General features: G+C 43.3%; 1 protein-coding gene across 4 annotated transcripts in view; it reads left to right on the forward strand.

The window, feature by feature from the left end:
* The window catches only part of LOC147998961 (disks large homolog 5-like), a 133,020-nt gene that overhangs the window by 64,059 nt on the left and 43,556 nt on the right, over window positions 1-25,405 (forward strand). The window contains exons 1-4 of one of the 4 annotated variants that reach the window (XR_015643797.1): window positions 21,245-21,401; window positions 22,435-22,594; window positions 23,062-23,205; window positions 24,456-24,717. The exons of 1 other annotated variant lie outside the window; for it this stretch is intronic. Coding sequence is in view for 2 of the 3 variants with exons in the window: in XM_087595747.1 (XP_087451873.1) it covers window positions 21,275-21,401; window positions 22,435-22,594 (287 nt within the window). In the remaining variant the exon portion in view is untranslated. Of the gene's footprint in view, window positions 1-21,244; window positions 21,402-22,434; window positions 22,595-23,061; window positions 23,206-24,455; window positions 24,718-25,405 lie in introns of those variants that run through there. 2 more of the 4 variants (XM_087595747.1, XM_087595745.1) reach the window with 2 other exon arrangements.

The raw sequence follows: 25,405 nt of genomic DNA on the forward strand, positions 1-25,405 counted from the left end.
GAATGAAGAACTGAGGTCAAACCCCACTTAACCTTTCAAGGGGTTAGAAGAAAGCCATCAGAGATACTGCACTTCTTTGTCCTTAGATTAAATCAAGATGATACAACGTGAATCTATTGGGATATTCAACCATACATCTTCCTCACAACCCCACCTATCTGAGTTCATTGCTTGGCAGAATTCATGCCCCACCATCCTAGATATTTCTTGATTCATTGCTGCCAAGGGCCAGGTTTCCTGAATTTTGTTTTTTGTAGAATTGGGTGTAGTCAATCATAGTTGCCCTCTGTAAGAAATGACAAATATCTATAATAACTGACCACACTGGACTTGTGTATACAAGTACAGTGGTGGAAAATTCAGCATAACTGAGGAGTGGGAAATCACCACTGTGTCCTGGCCTTTCTCTGCCCATATCACAGCTCACAGGCGGCTGGGGCAAACCTTGAGTTCCTCTGTAGAAACAGAGTGATGTTGAATGGACACTGAGCAGGCAGAGCAACACAGCTGAGGCAACTCAATTCCAGCAACAAATGCATTATGTGTTTCCCATCTTAACAGCTCCTTTTGAGGACTTGTCCCCACACCTAGCTTAAACACAGCAATTTTCATACATGCCTGCCTGCTATTTCATATTGTTGCTGTAATACGCCTCCACATCATAGATTTCAAAAAAGAAAGAAAATAAACCTGACAGTGAGAAGGGTGATGCTTGTCAACATCTAGTGTGTTGGGGGCCCAGGTATGGTCACAAATAACCAGGACACAGGGGATGCAAAGCAAAAGCAGATGCAACTGCATGCAGCTGCAAGTTTATTAACCCTTATACAGGCATGAATATGGATTACCTCACTTTCCCTTTTGGCAAGATATAATAAGATCGTTATTCCCATGATATCAGGAACGACTGAGGCAAGACTAGGCAAAGAAGTGAGACTAAGCAAAGGCTTCTCCTTAAAATATCTGTATAGCAAGTCACCCCTCTTGCTAGTATCACAATCTACTTGTCATACCCCAGAGACCATGAGAGCTGCTTCCACAAAAAACGGACACAGTACAGCATAGTGTAAGGTAAAGTGAGAAAAACATTTTCTTCTCAAGGGCAGCGTTCCAGCCCCTGCTTGCATCTCTCAGCCGTCTTTCCTTGATCCTGTCTGGGAAGTGTATCTCAATGATTCCTCAATTTCTCTCTTTGTCCTTTTGTTTTAAAAGTAACACTTTCTATAACATAGCTAATTGTCCTTGAAGGGGTTTAATCATGCAAAAAGAAAGCAATATAATATATAATGTATGCAACCTTTAATGAGTGTATCTATTTTCTTAGGGGAAATAATTCAGATACCTTCCCAGATCTGGATTTAACTTTGATAATTGTTATCTGTCTACAAAATCAACAATATCGAATGAATATTCCAGTTTTCTGGCGTAAAGTCCTCGGGAGTAAGAACTAATGATTTTGGAATTTGCTCGGTGTCTATTGTTATGTCCCTCATTTCATTTCTGATTTTTAATTCATGTATTGTCTCTCTTGTGCATTGTTAGTTTGAGGAAGGGGTTGTCTCTCTTGTGGATCTTCTCAAAAAAAAAAAAAAGAGGAAGAAAAGAAAAAGACAGCTCTTGCTTTCCTTGACTTTGTATTTTTCTCTTTGTTTCTAAAGGCTTGATTTCAACCCTGAGTTTACTCCTTTCATCAGATCCTACCAGACTCTCTATGGGATGAGGCTTTGCCTCACTTGGTAACAGCAGCATGGAAAAAATGAAGCTTCTGCTGATCTCTGTTGTGGTGTTGCACATCACAATCTCACCGAAAACCATGCATAGCCTGGTTTTAGGCTCTATTAAAGCAGCCCAGTATTTCAGTGTTACCTGCAAGGTGCCATGGAACGGTAGTAACATAATTCTGCATGCACATCGACAGGTTTCTCCACGGTCTTCTGGGTCATTTGATAATAATTTATAGTGAGTTCATGGATGAACACACACACACACAAACACACACACACACACTTTACTTACATGGTGCATATTCTTTGCAAACCAAAAATAAAGTGAGAATTACTGAAAATGCACCAATAGTGCAATCGATGGAGGGAGCTGTGGGGAAGCTGGGGCTTAGAGTTACTTAAAAGACCCGATGCAGATTCTCCTTCTATTGGAGGAGAAACTTGATAGACAATGTGGTTCTTTATTTTCTTTCTCTAGAGCACCCAGGACTAGGGTGGCAGTTAGGGCTTTGAGCATGTTTGGCAGGTACTGTAGCACTGAATTAAATCCTAGGGCTGGAACCCTATTAATCATCTACAACAATTACAGGGCAGGCTGGATGACGACACTCAGCTGACAATGTGGACATCTCAAGACAGTCACTGGACAATGGCTGACACACTTGTCTGGAGACTGGAAATGTTTCTCGATCTTGGAGAGGAAAGAAGGACCCTCCAACTACACAGTCCTCTAAGGAAGTTTATTCAGGTGAGGGATGACAGGGACTGTTTTGTCTCACGTCACACATGTCAGTAGAAAATATCCTAGGTATTGGATGGCGCTGTTAGCATTAACAGAACAAAGCCCATAGTGTTGGGAAGGATAATAAATTATGAGTAGGATTAGAAAACCACAAGCCTCTTCCAGGTTCTAGGAGAGCAAAAAAAAAAAAATACCACGAAATATGGCATTAATGTGATAGTTTGTTTAAATCTAGTTACTAGTTTCTATTGTGATACCTATTGTCAGTGCCTGCGCCGACAGTGTGTGAATATCAGGTGTAGGTTTGTGGGGTTGAAAGAAAACACTTACACGGGTCACCCCTTTTTAGCCAGTGCCACCAAGGCTTTACTGAGATCTCCTTATATACCAGAGGCAAAAGCCGTGGAAAATCAACAAGGCAGGTGAAAATCCCCAACCAGGAAAATAGGACAAGTCTGTGTGGTGAAAGTTCCAGCCCAATCAGGGGCATAAACAGTTTCATAAAAACAAGAAGCAGGAAAGCTCAGTGGGGAGGAAGGGTGCCATGGAAAATCCCAGCCCCAAATCAGGGGCTAAGAGCAGCTGTCAAAGGTGTAAACAATTTCTTCCTGTAGCAGGCTGAAAGGCTCAGGGAGGGGGGAGGGAAACACCAAGGTAGGGCCCAACAGGAGCCTTCAATGGTGGCTCTAATGTTTCACTTTCCTCTGCCAACTGGCCTGCACACTGTTTCTAGCACCATAATGATTTCAAGTCTTCCTCCTAAGGAATTTTGTGGCAACCGTTGAATGCTAAGCACAAGGCTTCATGAGTGTTCCCCTAACACACACCCATGTTGCAACCTTCCATGCAGGCTATTTCTTGATGTGATTTCAAGCACCTGTACATAATAAGACAGGAGAACATTTTGAGTGCATATAAAAACTGGTGAAAGAGCGTACCCCTAAACGGGGAACCACGTCTCTCGCTCCGATCGCAGGGTGGGGTGCCCCCAGGAATCACGAGGAGCCATTCTTGATGTAACAGCAAGAGGTAGCTTTATTAACGAGATCCCAGGTCTTAGCGGGATCCCGGGTCAACACGTATCTCACACAGGAGACAGAGGAATCGACCCCGAGCCTCCAGACTCGGGGGTTTATATAGGGGAGGTAAGGGGCGTTCACGCGGTTGCACATGATTGGTCAATTCAAATGGTGCACAGTTACTTTCGGCGCGAAATTACATCAGCAAGGAGTACGTGCTCTCCAGCAGCTCGGCAGGCAGGTAGGGTGACTCATCTCACTCAGGGGGGTGAAGGAAGGGGAGGGGGTAGCTACGGATGGTCAGTGTCCTTGGGGCTGATAGCTGGTTTGGCAAGTCCGATCTCTGGCTCTCCCTCAGGCACGTCCCGCCCTGCACATCTGGACTCTGACAATGAGCAACCTTTATGAAACTCTAGTTCTGCACATTCGGGCTCTGACAATGAGTAACCTTTATGAAACTCTAGTTCTACATTGGTATTATTTCTCAGGAATTTATAATGGCTAATATTGGTGAAGAAGGATAATTTGAGTTAGGATGAGACATTTTTGGGCAGGATTTGGAAGGAAACATTCATTTAGATGCATAGGAATTACTAAGGTTTTTATAATCAAGCCTTGAGGAAAATTTGGCTTTGGAAGCAGGAGATGCTCAGTGACTCTGCCCCAGGAAAGTCTCCTGGAAAGGGCACCTCAGCTTATGCTCAGTACAGGGAGAACATTAGCAGGGAGGCAAAGTCTGCTCCCCATGACATCTGCTGTCCCTTCTTGGACATTCTATTGTCTCCTAGAGAGTTCTGGCATCCTCTGCTATGTCACCAATGTTGTAGTGACAACCAGTGCCCTAGTTTCTCTCAGTCCGAGTCTGGCAGATACATCCTAAGACATGTTTTCCAGTCTTAGAAGTGTTTTGGGAGGGAGGATGTCGATTGTGGAGAGACTAGGGTGAAGGAGTCTGACCTTTCGTCTCAAGGAAATGATGGACAAAGAAAGTGGTTCTGGGAATGTGGAGTAAGTTCTGGGCAGTGTCTTTTGAGCTTTCTGTGGAGGTGGGGTGGGGGGAGGGATGGTGGGCGTCCTGCAAGCTTAAGCTGACCTTTCTAGCAATTGGCCACAACAACTGGAGCATCTGCAAAGGAATTGAATTTCAATGAATATCACAATTCCTGAAAGTCATGGATTTCAGAACATTAATTTTCCTATCCCCAAAGAAAGGATATGGTAAGGCCAATGCTACTATTCTGTGAACTTCTGGCCTTTACTTTTAAAGTTGATTTGTGGCTTGTTTTTGTTTGTTTATTTATTTATTTAGTGGGTAATATTATTTATTGCCAAAGTCAAACATCTGGGTTACATCCTGGGACCCACATGACAGAAGGAGAGAAATGGCTCCTGAAAGTTGTTTGGTCATGTACTGCACACACACACACACACACACACACACACACACACACACACACACACACTCACACACACACACACAGACACTCACACTCATACACACACAAACTTTTACGCAGTAGTAATTTTTCTTAGAGTCTGATATAATTGGTTCTAATACAAAGACAGCCTGAGTGTAGTTACTATATGATTAAATAGTACTCATGCTCTCAGGAACAGAGTTTAAAGTTTATAGGTACCTAATAAACTTGCATTGGGACATATAAAGAACATTTAAATGTTCAGCAGAAATACAAAGAACAACTAATTTAATTTGTTAAAAGTGAAAGCTTATACAATTCTGAAGGTTTTTATGCTGGTTTTATTATACATGTAACTATGAAAAGAAAACATACATACTTGATCAATGAAATGAGGAAGAGTGATTTAATGAACAGAAAAATGGATGGTACTTCAAAATTTCCATGATTACATATTATCTATTTAATTCCCTCCACAATAGCAAGAAACGGACATTATTATTTATGCGACATTACAGATACATAAACCGAGAAAATATTGTTTGGCCTGATTTTCTGAGCTTCCTTAAAGGTTTAGTTAATTGACAGAACTGTCCTTTAAAATTAGGGTCCATATTCTTCTGTTTTAAATGTGTGACACTTTTATCTTTTTTTCTCCATCTTTATTAAATTGGGTATTTCTTATTTATATTTCAATTGTTATTACCTTTCTGGGTTTCCAGGCAAACATCCCCCTTACCCCTCCCCCTCCCCTTCTCTATTGGTGTCCCCTCCCCATCCTCCTCCCATTACCACCCTCCCCCCAACAATCCCTTTCACTGGGGGTTCAGTCTTGGCAGGACCAAGGGCTTCCCTTTTATTTCTAGTGGGTGCTGCTCTCCCTGCTCCGTGGGAAGTGGATGGGGGAAGGCCCGGGCCTGAGCTGAGTTGGAACTGGGGTAGAAAGGCATAGGGCCTCCTAGGTGAGAATGCCAAACCACCACTGCTGCTGCAGCCACCATGGAGAAGCCCTTGTTCCTGCTGCAGGGAGGAGAGTCTGGTGCCCACAAGATGGCTGAAGGGGAGCTGAGAGTGGACAGCTTCATCACCCGCCTGCTGGAGGTATGAGGATATCGTCCGGGAAAAATTGTGCAGATGACTGAAGCAGAAGTCCAAGGGCTGTGTATCACGTCTCGTGAAATCTTTCTTAGCCAGCCAACAGCTGTGAACACAGGTTTCTTTTGTAGAGCAGGCCTGTGCAGGCCCAGAACCCAGGTGGGACAGTTCAAGCTACCCTTTTTCCATGGCCAATCTCAGATCATATTCAGAAAGTATTTCTTGGGCTAAAGAGATGGCTTAGTGGTTAAGAGCACTGACTGCTCTTCCAGAGGTCCTGAGTTCAAATCCCAGCAACCACATGATGGCTCACAACCATCTGTAATGAGATATGATGCCCTCTTCTGGTGTGTCTAAAGACAGTAACGGTGTACTTGTATATAATAAATAAATAAATAAATAAATAAATAAATCTTAAAAAAAAAGAGTATTTCTTCCAGGTGATGGATTTCCAATTTATGGAATTGAACTAACTTACTGATGGTGGAAGTGACACAGAGAGTTAAAGTACAGAAGGAATAATCCAGAATGTCCACCAACAGTTGCTGTCACACCAGGACTTTTAAAATCTCAGCTGCTAGAGAAGCAATGTAGTCTTTGGTTATTCTCAAGCTTAGGTCTTCTAGTCATTATAAGCTGACCATGACACAAAAAGAGTCATCTATATCAAAATAGAGAATAGTAACTAGATTCACCCCACACTATCACATCACTACTGTATTTGAGGTTCTCAGTTAATATCTAAGAACCTGGAAGAGGCCTGGGTCTTGCTACACATACTCATAATTTATGTCCCCATTGTCAACTGAGATTCTTCATGCAGCCTAGGGTCAAGGAGGTCATCCCACAAAGCACAAAACACCCATCTCAGATAAACATGTATGGTTTATTGAATCCAAAACATCCATGAATTTCAGGACACAATTAAATGTTGAAACCTAAGGATAATAGATAGAGAAGAGAATTAAGATTTCTAGTTCATAGATCCAGTAAACACCTTCAACAAATCATAGCAGCAAACTTCCATAAGGTAAAGAAAGAAAAGGCCATAAAGGTACAACAAGCCTACAGAACATCAAACTAATTGTACCAGAAAAATTCCTCCATTCACATAATAATTAAAACGCTAAATGCACAGATCAAGAAAGAACATTAAAAGGGGTAAGGTATAAATATCTAGTAACAAATAAATTCAGATGTATCTGAATTACACCAGACTTCTCAAGAGAGTTTCTAAAAGTCAGAAAATCTTGGGCAGATGTACTGCAGACACAGGCTCCTATATCCAGCATAATCCTCAATCACCATAAAAGGAGGAACCAGGATATTTCATGACAAAACCAAATTTAAACAATTCTTTTCTGTAAGAAAGCACAACAGAGGCTAACAGGACGAAAACTCCAAGACAATAAACTGAACTATACCCAAGAAAAACCAAGAAATTAATCTTCTCTCAATAATTTAAAAAAAGAGAAGCACACAAACATAATTTCACCTATAACCAGAAAAAGAAGAGAATGCAGCAATCATTGGCTTTAATATCTGAACAGATCTTCTTTCCCTAATCCCCAAGCTCCCAGGGGCCAAACTGCCAGCCAAAGTGTATGCAAGGATGCTCTATGGTTCAAGGTGAGGCCTGTAGCCCCACCAAAGGCAGATCCTAGAGGTGTGAGGTGGGAATGGATATGTGTGGGTGGGGGAGCACTGTCACATAGGCAAAGCTGAGCAGAAATGGGATGTAAATTTGATGAGGGGAGTGTGGAATGCAGGACAATAGTTGAAATGTAAATAAATAAAATAACCGATTAATAAAAAATAGCCAAAAATAAAATAACAAGTAAAAAGGTAAATGAAAATTAAACCAAACCAACCAAACAAACAAACAAAAATCCCTGAAGTGGATTGGCCTAATTCTGCTTGTATTTTAATGCTAATTTGTGGAACTCAGGACTGGTTAACCCCAAATAACTGACCCTGTTCCCAGTTAACTGTGATTATAAAGAAGCCAACAGCCAACAGCTGCACAGCAGAGAGATGGGGGAGGGGAGTTTCTGAGGGCTTTGCTAGAGAGGATCATGAGGAGGGAAGAAGGAAGAAGAAGCTGCCAAAGAATAAAGGAAGAACCTGTGTGATGGAGAGGAGAGAGGAAGAGGACAGCAGCCATGGTTAAGGGAGAGGAGAGCCTGGTCCTGAGGGCTGTCCAAGTGCAACAAAGAGCAGCCAAGATGCTACACAGTCAGTAAGAGTTGAGCGTTATTGTTTGGAAAGTAGATCTCGTACCATGGAGGGCAGGCAGCTGCACAGCTACTGTGCTTACTAATGCACACTAAAATAAATTTAACAAAATATGTATAACCAGTAAGACAGCTCTGTAGAGGATCCTAAAAGGAATACTTTAGTTTGAAGGGAAGGACAAAATACCAGAGAACACAGGGGATAAATCAATAAAACTAGGAAAGTTAATCAAAGAAGACTGTGAAAACCACAAAAATTAACAAAATGACAAAATTTAATGCATAGGTTTAAATAATAATTACATATCACTAAACTCAATATCTAGGGTGGTGGGGCATGAATTCTGCCATGGTCTGAACTCAGAAAGGTGGGGTTGGGAGAAACATGTCTGGTTAAATAGTCCACCCACATTGTGTCAATGTGATTTAATCTAAGGACAAAGAAGTGGAGCATCTCTCATGGCTTTCTTCTAACCCCTTGAAAGGATCACTGGGGTGTGGCCTCAGTACTTCATACTTCTTGCTAGGTCAGCGAAACTCAGGGAAGCTTGAGATTGTCATAGCACAGTGTTAGGCTAGATATACTGAGTAGATGATACTAAGTTGTTCAGATGGTGATACCCATTTGCATGTGTTCTTAATGTGGACCTAAGGAAAGAGAGATCAAGGTCCTTAGAATAGAAGGAACATTCCCAGTCCTTTTCTACCATTCCAGACTGAAAGGCTGGTAGGGAGAAAGTGGTAAATAATAAAGAATTAATAGATGATGCTTTGAATGAAGGGTTGGTTTTTGTGCTGGTTTTAGACAGGGTCTCACGTATCCCATGGTGCCCTCTCCCTGGCTGGCCCGGTTCACTTTGAAGTCAGTGCTTCCATTTCCAATAGACAGTCTTACAAGAGGGGCCTCCGAGGTCTCTGAGGACAGCATTAGCCATTGACAGTTGAGGTGTGCAACCCACAACTATAGTTTTAGCCACTTTGTTCCATGTCTACCAGCTATTTCAGATTGTTGCTGTTCTATGCCTGACAATCACGGACACAGAAAAATAACCTGATAGAGAGCAAGGACATGGTGATCACATCCTTGCCTCTGCTGTATGTTCTGGATGAGGTTTGTTAAAATTCCAATATTGCAAAAAGCTTTATATAGGGCCCATCACATTAAGGGTCACTATGCACTGTTTCATCTAAAATGGCCTAATCAGAACTGACCGCCAGACAACACTTCCTGCGAAGTTCCTATGAGAAGCTTAAGTTTTTTGTGTTTTTTCTTCTTCCTTCCTTCCTTCCTTTCTTTCTTTCTTTCTTTCTTTCTTTTTTTCTTTCTTTCTTTCTTTCCTTCTTTCTTTCTTTCTTTCTTTCCTTCTTTCTTTCTTTCTCTCTCTCTCTCTCTCTTTCTTTCTTTCTTTCTTTCTTCCTTTCTTTCTTTCTTTCTTTCTTTCTTTGCTTTATAGGTTTAGAGGAATGTATTTTGGGCCACGGACCTGCCCCTAGTATCTTAGCTATGGATGTGATCAATCAGTGTTAGTGTATGCATTCAATCAAATGTCCATTTTTGACTAAGGTAGATGCTTCTCTGTTTTGTGGGGTGACCCATTGTCAATGTGTAGTGAGTTGGGGCCCTGGGTATGGTCACATACCCCCAGGACACAGGGGGTACAGAGCAAAGGCATAAGAAACTGCATGCAGTTGCGAGCTTTATTAATCCTTATTAAGCTAAGAATATGCATTACTACAATTTTCATTGTGTCAAGATACCATAAGATCATTATTCCCAGGATACCAGGAACAATGAGGGAAGATTAAACAAAGAAAGACGAATAAATGAAAGCTTCTTCTAAAAATATTCATATAACAAATAACCTCTCTTATTATAATCAAAATATACTCACCATTACCAAGAGAGCGTTAGAACCACTTCCATAGAAACGGGACACAGCAGAACATATTTTAAGGCCAAGTGAGAAAAACATTTTCTTCTCCAGGGCGGCATTCCAGCCCCTACTTGAATCTGTCACCAGGCCTTTCTTGACCCTGCCTGGGAGCTGCATCTCTATGTCTTAACAATTCCTTCTTTTTTCTTTTGTTTTAAAGTAACACTTTACATAACATAGCTAATGGTCCTTATAGTGGTTTAGTCAGGTAAAAATAAAGCAACATAATACATAATGTACATAAGATTATGGCAAAACTAGCTCCTCTCGTGCTATGGAAAATCCTTTGAAGCCAAGCCTTGGGATCTAATCCTGTCAATTGATCAGCCAATAATTTCGCTATTTCCATAGGAGTAGTATCTTCTAGCTGTTTACCAAAAGACATTCGAACATCATATTTCAAGGCATTAATTACTTTTGAAGCACTTTCATTACCCTCTAAATAGGCTTGAATTAACTTCCAATCATGTTCTGTGTCATTATCCATATATTTACTAACAGAAAAGTAGTAGGATTTCATCATGATAAGCAATATAAGCCCGATAACTGGCATTGGCCGCAGCAGAAGAAACCATGAGTAAAACACACATTGCTAAGAATAAGTGCTCAGCAGTAAAGGACTTTCCTGAAGGGGACAAAATTATTCCTTTCAGCGCTTAATCGCTTCACCTGACCCCACATAGGTAATAGGGTTGTCACTGCACGGATCCTTATCCATTGTTGTTTGTGGACACTAAGAGAAGCCAGGGCCTCAGTAATGGAGGACACCTCCTCATCTCCTGAGAACATCCATCAGGAGAAAATGTAGCTGGTTTAACTGGATTCCTTTGAGGGTAGGGAGCAGTTCTTATTATTCTGTGCTTGGATCCATCTCCCGGGTAACCAGAATAGTCTCCCATCCTGTAATGAGACAAAACCCTCTCCCCTACATACAATGATGTCCCTTCCTGCCATTCAGCATCCCGGGCAATTTTTACCCATTCTGTCTGTTCCATGCCTTCTGGGGGGAAGTTCAACAAAGTGTCTATCGGCTCTTGATATAACTTCACCTTGTGGTAAATTAAGAAAATTAATAACGTATAATGCTTGTGCCAATATAGCTCTGGGACTGGTCTGCAAACTCCATTCAGGTTGCATAAGGCCATCTCTTTTCCCCCTTTTTAATTTTATAATTTGTCATTATATGGTGTGGTGAATTCTTTCAACAAAAGCTTGTCCTTGTATATTGTGTTCTGTACCAGTAATATGTACAATATGATATCGTTGACAAAATTGTTTATATTGATAAGAAATATATGTTGGTCCATTATCAATTTTAATTTTAGAAGGCAGTCCCATAACAGCAAAAGTTTCCAATAGATGCTGTATAACATGAGCAGTGCGTACTCCTGGCAATGGTGTAGCCCACACAAATTTTGAAAAATTATCTATGCTTACATCTATATGTGAAAGGTGACCAAACTCAGAAATATGGGTTATATCAATCTGACACGATGTATTAAGTTGCATCCTTCTGGGATTAATTTGAGATGGAACACATTTTATACATGAAGACTAACACGTAGGACAATTAGCAATAATTTGTTTGGCTTGAGAATAGGGAAGCTTATATTTAATATGTAAATATCCTGTATTGGCATGATTATGACTGTGTTCTTCTGGGGTAGCAAAGGCCACTAATTGATCTACCATATGATTGCCAAGTGTTAAAGATTCTGGAAATTTTGAATGTTATCTAGTATGTGTAATGAATATTCTAGAGTTTCATAATAACAATAGTCCTTTAATATGTGAGAATAACATTTAATATCGGCTTAGATGTAGAAACAACAGCAGTCGCAATATTCTGTACTACTCCTACAACATAAGCGGACTCAGCTATAATATTTTTACATCATGAGTAAAATCCTGGAATACATTAATTACCGCTAATAATTCATTTTGTTGTACTGACCCAAAAGAAGGTTCTTGTTCCCAAAATTAATCTTTGGTCCAATAAGCCATCTTGGTGTTAGAGCCATCTGTAAACACAGTAAAGGCTGATGGTAATGGATCAACAAAATTAGTGTATTTATCAAATTTTTTTTTGTTTTTTAAAGCAATCCCACAATTTACTATAGGGAGGATGAAATTCAACATTTCCAGTGTAAGAAATCATGGCTAATTGAAAAACCTCAGACATCTGCATTAAATATTCCCCTTTATCTTTGCTAAATGGGAAAACAATAGCAGCACAATCATATCCCCACAGAGTAACAGGTCTTTGTATGCCTTGCTGAATACTTAAAGAAATTTGTTCCTCATAATTTGTTAATGTATGGTTAAAGTTTTATTTAATATAAACCCATTCTAAAGGCAACTCATCCTGACTGAAAGTGCCTGTAGGATATTCAAGAGTATTTAAACATATAATTTAATAACTCTATCTGGATCAATACGTGCCAAATATGCATCTTTCCATTTTCAGAAAAGATACCCTTGCATGCCTTCATATAAGCATTAATATCCCCAGCCTCCTTTATAGGTAATAATGCTCTCCTGTACTCTTCATTAGCATTTTCAAAAGCAAGCATTTGCAGCAGTTGTCCTCCAGCTTCCTCTCCTACCATTGTTCTTTCCAATGTTAATTTTAATATACATAAAAACTTAATACATGGTTCATAGAAAGCTACTACCTTTTTCAACCAACCAGTATCATCCTTTATAATAAGTCGGTTGGGCCACACCTTGAATCGATGCTGGCCTAATTATAGGAAAAGAAAAAGCAGGTGAATTTGTCATCATCATCCTGTGAATCTAAAGGTCAACATGCTATCCTCGGGAAACGACTTAGAAAAACCTGCTTCAGGCAGTGGTGCAGAGTGCAAAACTTTTACTTTCGTTTTGTCTTAATGAAGCTCTAGCTTCTTGTTCTGTATTCGTTATTACCCTGTCTGCATTCATGGCCTTGAACACAGTAAAAATTACAGCCCAAAGAGACCAGAAATTGGAATCTTTTTGACCTGCCTAACAGCCTTTTTCACCTTAACTTTCACTTTGACCCAGATATCAGAATCCCTGGAACCCTCGTCAGGGAACCATGGAGTTTACTCTTGCTGTCTCTAAACACTTTTCTAAACCAGACTGATAGACATGAATTCCCTGCACTCTTAAAGATGCTTAAGCATAGCGAGATGAAGAGAAGATTTATCTTGTCCCATTTCCTTGTAATAAAATGTACTTACCTTATCTGACTGTCCAGACTTACCTTCAGGGACCCTGTTCCAGTGCCATAGGTCGACGTCTAGGGTGTTGGGAGCCCTGTGTCCGGTCGCATTCCTTTCTGTGTTTCCCGATGCTCAGTGGCCATGCCACTCCAGCATGCTTTGAAATGAACCAGTCCGCAACCACCACCACCACCACCACCACCACCACCACTACCACCACCACCACCAGCAGCAGCACCACCACCAATTTGGTTTTGTAAATAAAGTTTTATTGACATCGCCATACTCAGCATTTACATCCTGTTCAGTGCTGCTTCTGGCTGCAGCTGCAGGGCTTAGGAGCCACAGAGCCCTTTAGGCTCCCAGAGCTGAGAGCATTGACCTTTGCCTTGTTTGTGAAAGAGGTGACTGACCCCTGTGCTCGAGGTGGCCTTTCCGTGCCCTTTAACCCATAGCATAGGTCTCTGTGCCATCCTCTCCCTTTGCTGTGGTGTGCACTTCCTGGTACATTTCCGTTAGCTCTTGACATTTCCAGAGCATTGGGTCTTGCAAATTGAATTTGCATGGCACCAGGAATAGACCTGATAGTAGGGTGTGGGACACTCCCTATGGGGACCCTGCCCAGGGGCATAAGCTTACTTTTCCAGTCAACTCCCTGAACAGTGAGCCTTTGTGGGACAAGGTACTTCACGACATGACTTGACCTCTCTGCAGTGCACCCAATCCCTGCTTGGCTCAGATGTCCCCCAGAGAGGTTGTGTGAGTGTCCCCAGTAGAGGCAGCACTCTGTGTGGTGGCATTGACATGGCATCCAGGAAAGTCAAAACCAAAGAGGCATGTCGGGCAGTTGGAAGCAGATGTCTGCGTCCTTGGGGAGAAGGATGGACTAGACACTCCTGCAGGGGGTGAGCTGAGAAGCACTTCCTTGGCTTTTTCACAACCATACATCCTGCATGCCATGCTGTGTACCCATGCTGAGCTGAAGCCCCAGGCTTTGAGTCTCCCACAGCTGCTGTGTCCTGGGGCCAGAGTAGGATTAAGCAGACTTCAGCAGGAGAAAGGTGAAAACCCTGGTTGCGGGGTGGGGATGGCACAGTCATAACACACCTGCGCATGAGGCCCCTGACTTAGAGCCGTATAGCAGCTGTGACAAGCCAGCTCTGGTGACACTCATCTGCAATCTCAGCCCATGGGGGGTAGAGGCAGTAGGATCAGTTGTTTAATTATCCTTGGCTACACGGCAGGTTCGAGGCCAGCCTGGGCAACTTTGTCTATGAAAATAAGACAAAATGAGGTCTTGACTCTGAGCATCACAGTCTGTACCTGGCAGAGTTGCCCCACCCAGGTAAGAAACCCCTCTGTCCAGAGGCCATAACTGCAGGAGACCCCTGGCCAAGTGTCTATACAGCGCCCTGTTTGACTGGACTGTGCTGAGGACCAACCACGCTCTCCTCAACAGGAAGGACATGGGAGAGGCTGTTTCTGTGAGATTCCGGGCCCTGAGACGGCCAAGAATAAACCCTGTCCTTGGGAAAAGCCATGGAGACTGGGAACCTACGGGATCTCTGCAAACACCAGGGCTGGCAGAGGACTCTGATCCTCTACAGCAGCTGCTCTCAATCTGTGGGTTCTACATCAGCGCTCCTGCACACCAGACATTTACATTACAGTTCCTCACAGTAACAAAGTTACACTCATGAAGTAGCTCTCCAATAAGTTTATGTTGGGATGACAACGACATGAGGAACTGAAATAAAGAGTCACAGCATTAGGAAGGGTAAGAACCGCCATTCTATAGGAACCCAGGCATCTGCACTCGGTGTCTGGAAGTGTGATAGGCTAGACTTCACCCTCAGCGATGCCAGCATGTGGGCACCAAGCCTAGGTTCCACCCCAATGCTTACTGGATATGTGCAGGCCTGGTTCCATCAAGAAGTAATAAAGGAACCCTTGGCAAAAAAACACTGGGTACCAAACTGGTCAGGAAAACACACCCCCTCTGCTGCAACTCCTCTCAGGAGGGCTAGTCTTTCCAGGAGACCCCGGGTATAACCACACCTTGTCTCCCAGTGCTTGCCCATTGGTGTCTTGGCCATATTCAGATTTGAGGACTTTGAACAGAATAGCTTCCAGCAGATTTGCATCAATGAATCCAACAAGTAGTTGCAGTTCTACTTCATCCAGAGCACCTTCAAGCTGGAGCAGGTGAGAGTGGACACCTATTCCCCAGCCCAGCCCAGCCATCACCCTGAATGTCAGCTGTGTCCCTCAGTATCAGCAGGATGGGGCTTGGGCACCGTACGTTCCCCAGGACCTAAAGCTATGTCCTTGAACTCAGTGCCATGCTCAGCCCTTCCAGCCTCTTTCAACCCTTCTGGATGCTCAACTGCTCCTGCAGCAAGGCAGCAGTGTGCACATTCTGTCACGTCATTTGTGTGTGTGTCTACAGGAGGTCAGAGTCTGTTGCCTCTGTTCATTTCTTTTGCTGTATTTGCCTTTCTGAGGAGGCAGGACCCACAAGTATGGGAGGCAGCCACATGCATATTCTGCAGCCATGTCTGATTCCTCTGAGCCTCAGTCCCACTTACACACCTACCCTCCAACCTCCCCACTCCATGTCACCCCTGGGGCTCTGTAAACCTTCCTGCTTTCTGTCTTTATATAACTGGTGACACTCCAGCCCTCAGTCAGTGGTGTCATACAGTGTTAGTTTGTCTTTGCACTGCCTGGAGGTCTGACTTAGGAGAATGGCTACCATTCTCATTCCTGTTCAAGGGTCAGAATCTGAATCCTATGTAAGGCTGAATAATATTCCAGCACATGGCTGGGCCATGTTGAATTTACACAGTCACCTATGGATCTTATATTTTGGCTTGTAAACACACACATATAAGACTCAAGTGACACCCAAGTGGAGAATTGCTGGAGTCCTCCATGGCTTTCTGAACCGTCTGAGAGACCATCCTGTCCACAGTGTATAGGGCACCATCTACTCATAGCTCACACAGCATGAGAAGATTAGGGAGGGTTAACCTGGCTTCTCTGTCTCCTACTTTCTCCCACACTAGCCCTAGCATCTTTCTGTATTGCAGTGAATGTTTAGAACCCAGGAGGATTCCAGCTTCCTTGCTCAAATATAGCAAGTTCCTCCTTGCCTGCTTTGAGACTGAGTCTCATGCAGCCCAGGCTGTCTCTGATCTCACCATTAGTTAAAATGGCCATGAACTCCTGGTTCTCATGCCTCAGACGTCTCTGAGTGCTGGGTGACAGGTATGCACCACTCTTAAGTCCTGCCACTGGGACAAGAGTGAGCAGAGCCAGCTCTGAAGCACACACTTTGCTGGTGTCAGTGATGACTGACTTATGATCCTTTCCTCCTTGCCCATGGCCCTTCTCCTTGGTGCATGCCATCCTTCCTCCCTGTGACTCATGGGGGACACCAAGCCTGAGAATGTCAGGAAGAAGTTTACTTACTTCACTGGGTTGGAGGCTGTTAGGTTCCTGCGTCAGTAGGTGAGATTCAAGCTAGAAGGTTTGTGGCATGAGAAACGGGAACAGAACTGGCATGGCAGGAACAATTGTCACCTGGCTCTGAGAAAACCATGTGGGCAGAAACTCATCGTTGGGCAGGTAGTGAGCTCAAGACCAGGCTGGGCATTGCTCAGCGCATGTGAACAGGTATGTGTACATGGACATGTGTTTCCCCCACATGGTCACCACTTATCCAGGCACGGTGAATACTCCAAGGAGCTTTTTATGTTTTAACATTGTGTGTGTTTGTGTGTCCATACATACATATACACACATACATTCGTACATATACACGAATACACGTACATGAAAACACATGCATATACATGACTATACACATTCATGCTCACACACACATATATACACACCTACATGCATACACACATGCACACACACACATACACACACATACACACACATACACACATACACGCATACATGCATACACACATACACATATACATACACACATACACACACATACAATACATATACACACATACAAATACACCTATACACACATATAGACAGACATATACACACATATACATATACACGTTAACACATACATGCATACACACATTCATAACCACACGTGCATACAGACATATACATATATACTCACATACATGTAAGCACATGAGTGGAAGCCAGAGGACAGCTTGGCCCTTGTTTCTCTCCTTTTTACCACGTGGGTCCTGGGGATTGAGTCAAGCTCATCAGACTTGACAGCAAGCCCCTTTAACTGTAGAGCCCTCTCATTGGCTGCCAGTTGCCTCTTTCCACAAATTCTATCCATGGTGGGATGTTTAGAGTTGTTATTCTCATGATTCCTTCAGCAATAGCGCAGACATCATTTACACTGCATTAGGAGTTATAATTCATGTAGATGTCAGGAGAGCTGGAGGCGTGGATCAAGAAGAGAGCCCACTTTCAATGTCATTATGTGGTATTGCCTTAGGCCCTTTTATACACTCCCCTGACTTTGTCTGAGTATATGTTTTAGGTCTCTCTATGACTGTGCAAAGAAGTAAGAGCTAGGGCTGGGCCACAAAATAGGAAAGTACTTGTTCATCCAAAAACAAAAACAAAAAACAAACAAAGAAACAAACAAAAATAGCTCTAGGGTTAAATATTGGTGCTAGTACTGAACTACACAGCCAGAAGGTATTTTTCTAAGTAAATAACACAATATTGGGGATGACAATATGATCAAATATCCTACAACTTAAGTTTGCAATGTTACCTACATTTTATAAATCAAGTCTGACCACCGTTTTGGTTGTTTCCAATCATGTCTGAGTGCATCATCACGGGAATCCCAAGGAAAATCAGAAATGGGTTCTTGAAGCTGTTGCACAGGGCCAGTATAGACCTAAATACCACAGAGGAAACCTTGATTCTTATCTCAAGGGATCATTCACCATCCCTCTTGTCACATAACTTATGACAAGACGTCACCTTTCCTAAACTTAGCCTTTTTCCCGAGTGCTGCAGAAGGGAAGACCTGGTGTCAAGGGGTCTGGATTCACACCACAGGACACTGAATTCATTTAAATAGGTGTAGTTTATTAATGCACACACCAATACAGTTCAACCAGAGCAACAGCTCACAACTGTGTACTGGACATTGCTAGGGCCTGCTCATTGCAAGATCCACATGGGCTCATGCACAAGTGCTGGAAATGCTGCTGTCTATGGCCCTGTCTCAGGACATTTTACACATAATTGTTCCTATTTTCCTTGAATCTATTGGGTCCTATGTGAAGAATACACTTGGGGAACTTGTTAAGATTAACAAACCTCATAACATACAGAACATAACAGGGTATGTGACCAGCACCACACAGTTCAACGTCAGAGTTTTTTGTTCTTTGTTAGTGTTTTTCTTGGCATTCATGATGTGGAGGCGTATTACAGAACAATAGGAAAGAGCTGGCTGCTGTGTAACAAATTCGCTGCTATTAAGGTAGGTATGGGGGCAAGACCTCAGCAGTAGCCCTTAAGATGGGAAGGAGATGATGTGTTTGATAACTGAAAGGAGCTGCCTCAGCTGTGTTTCTCTGCTTGCTCAGTGCCCATTCAACATCACTCTGTCCCTGAAGAGGAACTCAAGGTCTGCCCCCTGCTGCCTGTGAGCCAGGAAGAGGCACAGAAAGGCAAGGCCACAGAACTGGTTTCCAATCCCTCAGTAGTGCTGGATTTCCAATAATGTACTTGTATACACAAATACACTGTGGTAAGTTGCAATAGATACTAATCATTTCTCACATAGGGCAGCACTTGATTGACTACAACTAATTCTATTAAAAAAAAGAAACCTGGCTCTTGTAGAAATATATAAAGAAATATCTAGGATGGTGGGGGATGAATTCTGCCCTGGACTGAACTCGTGGAAGTGGGGTTGGGAGAAAGATGCATGGTTAAATAGCCCACCAGGTTCACATTGTGTCAATTGATTTAATCTAAGGACAAAGAAGTGGAGTATCTCTGATCGCTTTCTTCTAGTCCCTTTAAAGCATCACTGGGGTTTGAACTCAGAACTTCACACTTCTTGATGGGGCAACTACACTCAAGGAAGCTTAAGATTTTCATAGGCACAGTATTATGCTATATATACAGAGTAGATAATACTAAGATGTTCAGATGGTGATGTCCATTTGTATGCACTCTTAATGTGGACCTAAAAAAAGAGAGATCAAGGTCCTTAAAATAGAAAGATCAGTTCCAGTTGTTTTCTACCATTCCAAACAGAACGACTGGTAGGGAGAGAATGGTAAATAATCGAGAATTCGTAGATGATGCTTTGAATGAAGTGTGGATTTCTGTGCTGGTTTAAAACAGGGTCTCAAGTATCACATGTTGCCCTCTACCTGGCTGGCCAGGATCACTTTGAGCCTTGATAAACCTCCTTTCACTTTGCAATGAATAGGCTTATAAGAGTGGCCTCCAAGGACTGTGCAGACAGCATTAGCCTTTCACAGTTGAGGTGTATAACCCACAACTATAGTTTTAGCCATGTTTTTCCATGTCTGTCAGCTATTTCAGATTGTTGCTGTTATATGCCTGACAATCAAGGATGCAGAAAAATAACCTGATACAGAGTAAGGACATGGTGACCACATGGTGATCACATGGTGCCTCTTCCGTACGTTCTGGATGAGGTTTGTTAAAATTCCAATATTGCAAAAAGCTTTATATAGGGCCCATCACATTAAGGGTCACTATGCACTGTTCTATCTAAAATGGCCTAATCAGAACTGACTCCCATATAACACTTCCTGCAATCCTCATATGAGAAGCTTGAGCTTTTAGTTTTGACTTTTTCTTTTCTCGTTCTTTCTTATTTTTTGCTATATAAGTTGAGACAAAGATAGTTAAGGCCATGAATTTGCCCCCAAAATTTGAACTACAGATGTGATCAATCAGTGTTAGTGGGTGCATTCTATAAAGTATTCATTTTTTACCATGATAGATGCTTTTGTGTTTGGTGGGGTGGCCATTTCCCAGTGTACAGGTGCTGGGACCTTGCTCTATCCACTTAATGATGTTTATAGCCTCATTTTAGACGTTTCTGTGCACCCTCTATATCTCTTGTGTATTTTATTTTTCTGATAGAAGCTCATGGTACATCTTACTCAGGCCTGTGAGCAGTGCTCCTTTGGTGACATTGGTGCAGAGAGGAGAACCCCACAAGCAGCATGAGGTTCCCGTCATTGGTGGCTCCAATATTGCACTTTCCTCTGCCAACAGGTCTCCACACATTTCCTAGCACCTTAAAGACTTGAACTCTTTCTCCTAAGGAATTTTCTGGCAATTGTCGATTGCTAAGCACATGACTTCATGAGTGTTCCCCTAACACACACGCATGTTGTAACCTACCATGCAGGCTATTTCTTGATGTGATATAAAGCACCTGTACATAATGAGACAGGAGAAATTTTGACTGCATATTCAAGCTGGTGTGAAATCTCAGGAAGTTTTAATGGCTAACATTGGTGAATGAGGACAATGTGAGTTAGGATGAGACATTTTTTGGGAAAGATTTGAAAGGAAACATTCATTTAGATGCATAGGAATTACTAAGGTTTTATAATCAAGCCTTGAGGAAAATTTGGCTTTGGAAGCAGGAGATGCTCAGTGGCTCTGCCCCAGGAAAGTCTCCTGGAAAGGGCACCTCTGCTTATGCTCAGTACAGGGAGAACATTAGCAGGAAGGCAAAGTCAGCTCCCCATGACATCAGTTGTCCCTTCTTGGACATTCTATTGTCTCCTAGAGAGTTCTGGCATCCTCTGTGATGTCACCAGTGTTGTAGTGACAACCAGTGCCCTAGTTTCTCTCAGTCTGAGTCTGGCGGTTACAAGCTAAGACATGTTTTCCCGTCTTCGCAAGCTTTTTGGGAGGGGGAACGTCGATTCTGGAGAGACTAGAGTGAAGGAGTCTGGCCTTTCGTCTCAAAGTAATGATGGACAAAGACAGCACTTCTGGGGAATGTGGAGTAAGTTCTGGGCAGTGTATTTTGAGTTTCCTGCCAGGGTGGCTGCAGGCTTAAGCTGACCTTTCTAGCAATGGGCCACAGCAACTGGAGCATCTGAAAAGGAATTGAATTTCCACGAATATCACAATTCCCTAAAGTCAAGGATTTCAGAACTTTAGTTTCCCCATCCCCACTGGGAGGATATGGTAAGGCCAATGCTATTATACTGTGAACTTCTGGTCTTTACTTTTCAGTTCATTTGCTCTGTTACATTGATATAATAACACCATCAGTGGTCATGGAGGGTCCACCTTTTCTGAGTTTAGACAGGGCAGCAATGTATTTCACTATCATTGCTTCTTTAAATACAGTGGGTATCTGACAGTAGTAACAGGGAGAGATTGTGCTTCAGGCAATAATCTTATGTTCTTAGACCTTCTCCGATTTCTTCTAACTGGCAGGGTCATCGTTTGCTTTATATATTAGAGGTTGTATGTTACAAAAATTTTTCTACAATACCAAAACTATTTGGAACGTGTAGACCAAGATTCAGCCTGTAACCTATTCGCACTTCTGGGGCATTTGGTATTTCACATAGGGACACTGATAAGTCTGTTGAACATATCCTCCCTGGAAATGCGTTTTAAATCCAAAGTTGTTGCTTTAGAGTATCAGGGTAGGACATCTGAGTGTCTCCAATCACTCAAGTTTTGTGGATGGTGAATTTATCATCTGAGTTCTGAAGCCACAGGGGTGAGGGTCCTGAAACCAAGCTGTACCCTGTTCAGCTGATAATAATCCTGGAGAAGCCATCTCCGTGGTACATGTAAGCATGTGATGTCCAGCATAGGGAACACCTGGCTGCTTACATCTTTTGGTCTCTATAGAGTAGTGCGAGAACTGAGATCCCCTGAGGAGGTCTCTTAAGCATAGACCAATCGCCTAGCAGTGACACTGGGTTCCAGGCTTGTTCTCCTGTTTAGGCCTCACTGTGATCTATGTACACTCTATGCATTCTCCCCATGCAGGTTCACTTGTGTTCTTCTACCTACAGACGCTGGGATAGAAACATCTTCCCATGGCACTGACCTAAGCAAGAATCAGGCCATGAAGGAAAAGGAGAGGCTGATTAAAGAGCTGCAGCTCATTACCGAGGAGAGAAATGACCTGAGAGATCGCCTGAGGTTTCTGACAGAGAGATCCATGAAGAACAGGTATGAATCACACCAAATGCTCTTGTTTCATTCCTGGGTCTGCAAGGTCACCTTTTTCTTATCCTGTTAAGGTTTTGGGTTCTAGAAAGCTGTGCCTCCCTAACCACCCTGTGCTATCCTCACCTCCCATATAGTGGAGATTCAGAACCTTACCCTTCCTCAGGAGTGAGATTGAAAATGGACTCATCTGCTTCCACTTATTTAAAAGCAGAACTTGTGGTCTGAATGAAGAATTCAGGGATAAAGTCAGGGAGAGTGAGTTCCCAGTGTGCATTTGCAAAGCCCTTGACAGCTGGTGGCTTTGCAAGATTGTAATTGCAGTGAGTTTCTGGTGAGTCTCTGTACTTGCTAGGCAGGGGACTGAGTGCTGGAAGATCCAGGCAGTAGCCTGGAGTAATATAGGACCCACCCTGAGTTCATATATTCCTAAATGCCGATGTTCATTGTATTCTATCATTTGGGGCCAGGCCACACTTCAGGCCAAATCCATATTATGAAGGCCTGGAGAGAATGGAGGAGGCGGTCATGTCAATTCTGCACAACTTAGAGATGGAGAACACTGAGGTCCATGAGAACAACCATAAGCTGAAGAAGGAGATTACCTTCTCTAGGTAAGTCCTGGTCAGAAAGGCTGTCACTTGTGGAATGGCCATTTCTGACTTTCTTTGTTCTGGATTGGACGGTCTTCATCTATGAGTCTATCTCTTGTGCTGTTTACACATCAGTGTGCCAGGGTCATTAGGACTCAGTTTTCAGTTCCATATGTCACCAAGGTTAAAGCCAATGACAAGTACTAATTTGACATTTGCACTTGGTTCTTATCCCAAAGGTGCTTCCTACACAAGAGGTCACATGACCACAGAGTGTCAATTGTTCAAGAACCAAGAAATTGTTCAAAACTCTACATAGGATCCAATCTATCACATGGATATGCAATTTTAGATATGTTATTCATCTGTCACCATTTCTAGACTGCAGCTTCAAAAAGAGCAGCAAAATATGCTTGCACAATAATTCAGTTTCTGAAAAGTGGTTAACTTCCCAGAATACTTGTGCATAGGCAGAGCAATGAACAATTCCATTACATGAGGTGGTTGGCTGGTTGTGAGTGTAAATTAGAAAGGTTACTAAAAGACTGTTACTCATCCCAGGATTGTCTAGGCATCTTCAGAAGGCTCTAGATAGAACAGTACTGATTGAAGTCAGCAGAAGGTTATTAGGCTGACCTGGACCTATGGTGTCACACCAGGTTTTATAAAATTCAGTGCGTGGACCACATGGTTAGCATGACCTTCTCTTGGTTCTACTGACCTCCTTTGAGGGTGTTGGCCCACTACTAATTGATGTTGGCCCCATGCATTGGGCTTTCATGGATAGTTGTAGATCCATGTTCTTTCTCAGAGGTGTGGACACTAATTGGTGTCTCTCTCTCTCTCTCTCTCTCTCTCTCTCTCTCTCTCTGTCTCTCTCTGTCTGTCTCTCTCTCTCTCTCACACTCTCTCTCTCTGTCTCTCTCTGTCTCTCTCTCTCTGTCTCTCTCTCTCTCTGTCTCTCTCTCTCTCTCTCTCTCTCTGTCTCTCTCTCTTTCTCTCTCTCAAAGTTTTGAAGCACAGCAGAAGAATCTCTGGGACTCTAAGCCTGAGCAACCTCATCTGTGAGCCACAGCTTCTGTGTGAGAGCTCCTTTGTGTGAGAGGCATAGGGTGACTGAGGAAGGTTGCTGGTGTCCATCCCTGGCCTGCATGTGCATGCATACAGACACATGGATACATGCACACGCTGAGTTCCCCTCATCCAATCCTGAAATCTGAAAACACTGAATTTCAAATCCAGGCGTTCTCCTAACCTACACCTTCCCTCAGGAATTGGAGATGAGGCCTTGCAGGAATCCTCAACCAGTGAGACTGGCCCAGACCTTCTGAGATCCATTCTGCCCCAGGAGAACACAGCAGGTGTTATCAGGACAACACAGAAACTCAAGACTCCAGCCTGATGCAGGGACCGCCTGCTGGGTTAGGAGAAGACTCAGCATCAGGTTCCTGAATGAAAACATCACCTCTGAACACACAGGGTCGCTGTGGCTATGCCTTCAAGGCATCTTCAGCAGCAGCTTAAATGGACTAGGTATGACTATGGGAATCTGCCTGCAGGGTGATGTGGGAATCCTGTTGCTAAGGCTTGATCGCTAGATGTTGCCACAGAAACCCTTGAACTCTTCTTGGAGTACAGTCCAGGCAGAGGCTGAACACAAAACATTCTGATTATGAACTGAGTTTAACAGATAATCCGGAACCTGAAGGCCACAGGTCCAAAGGTCTGCACTGCAGGGGTGAGGCATCACTGCAGGGATGACCACACAGTGCAGGGGTGAGGTGTCACTGCAGGAATGACCACACACTGCAGGGGTGAGGTGTCACTGCGCGGATGACCACACACTGCAGGGGTGAGGCATCACTGCAGGAATGACCACACACTGCAGGGGTGAGATGTCACTGCAGGGATGACCACACACTGCAGGGGTGAGGAGTCACTGCAGGGATGACCACACACTGCAGGGGTGAGGCGTCACTGCAGGGATGACCACACACTGCAGGGGTGAGGAGTCACTGCAGGGATGACCACACACTGCAGGGGTGAGGTGTCACTGCGCGGATGACCACACACTGCAGGGGTGAGGTGTCACTGCGCGGATGACCACACACTGCAGGGGTGAGGCATCACTGCAGGGATGACCACACACTGCAGGGGTGAGGAGTCACTGCGGGGATGACCACACACTGCAGGGGTGAGGTGTCACTGCAGGGATGACCAC

This window comes from Rattus norvegicus, chromosome 19 (assembly GCF_021556685.1).
Source record: "Rattus norvegicus strain SHRSP/BbbUtx chromosome 19, alternate assembly SHRSP_T2T, whole genome shotgun sequence".
Taxonomy (NCBI): Eukaryota; Metazoa; Chordata; class Mammalia; order Rodentia; family Muridae; genus Rattus; species Rattus norvegicus.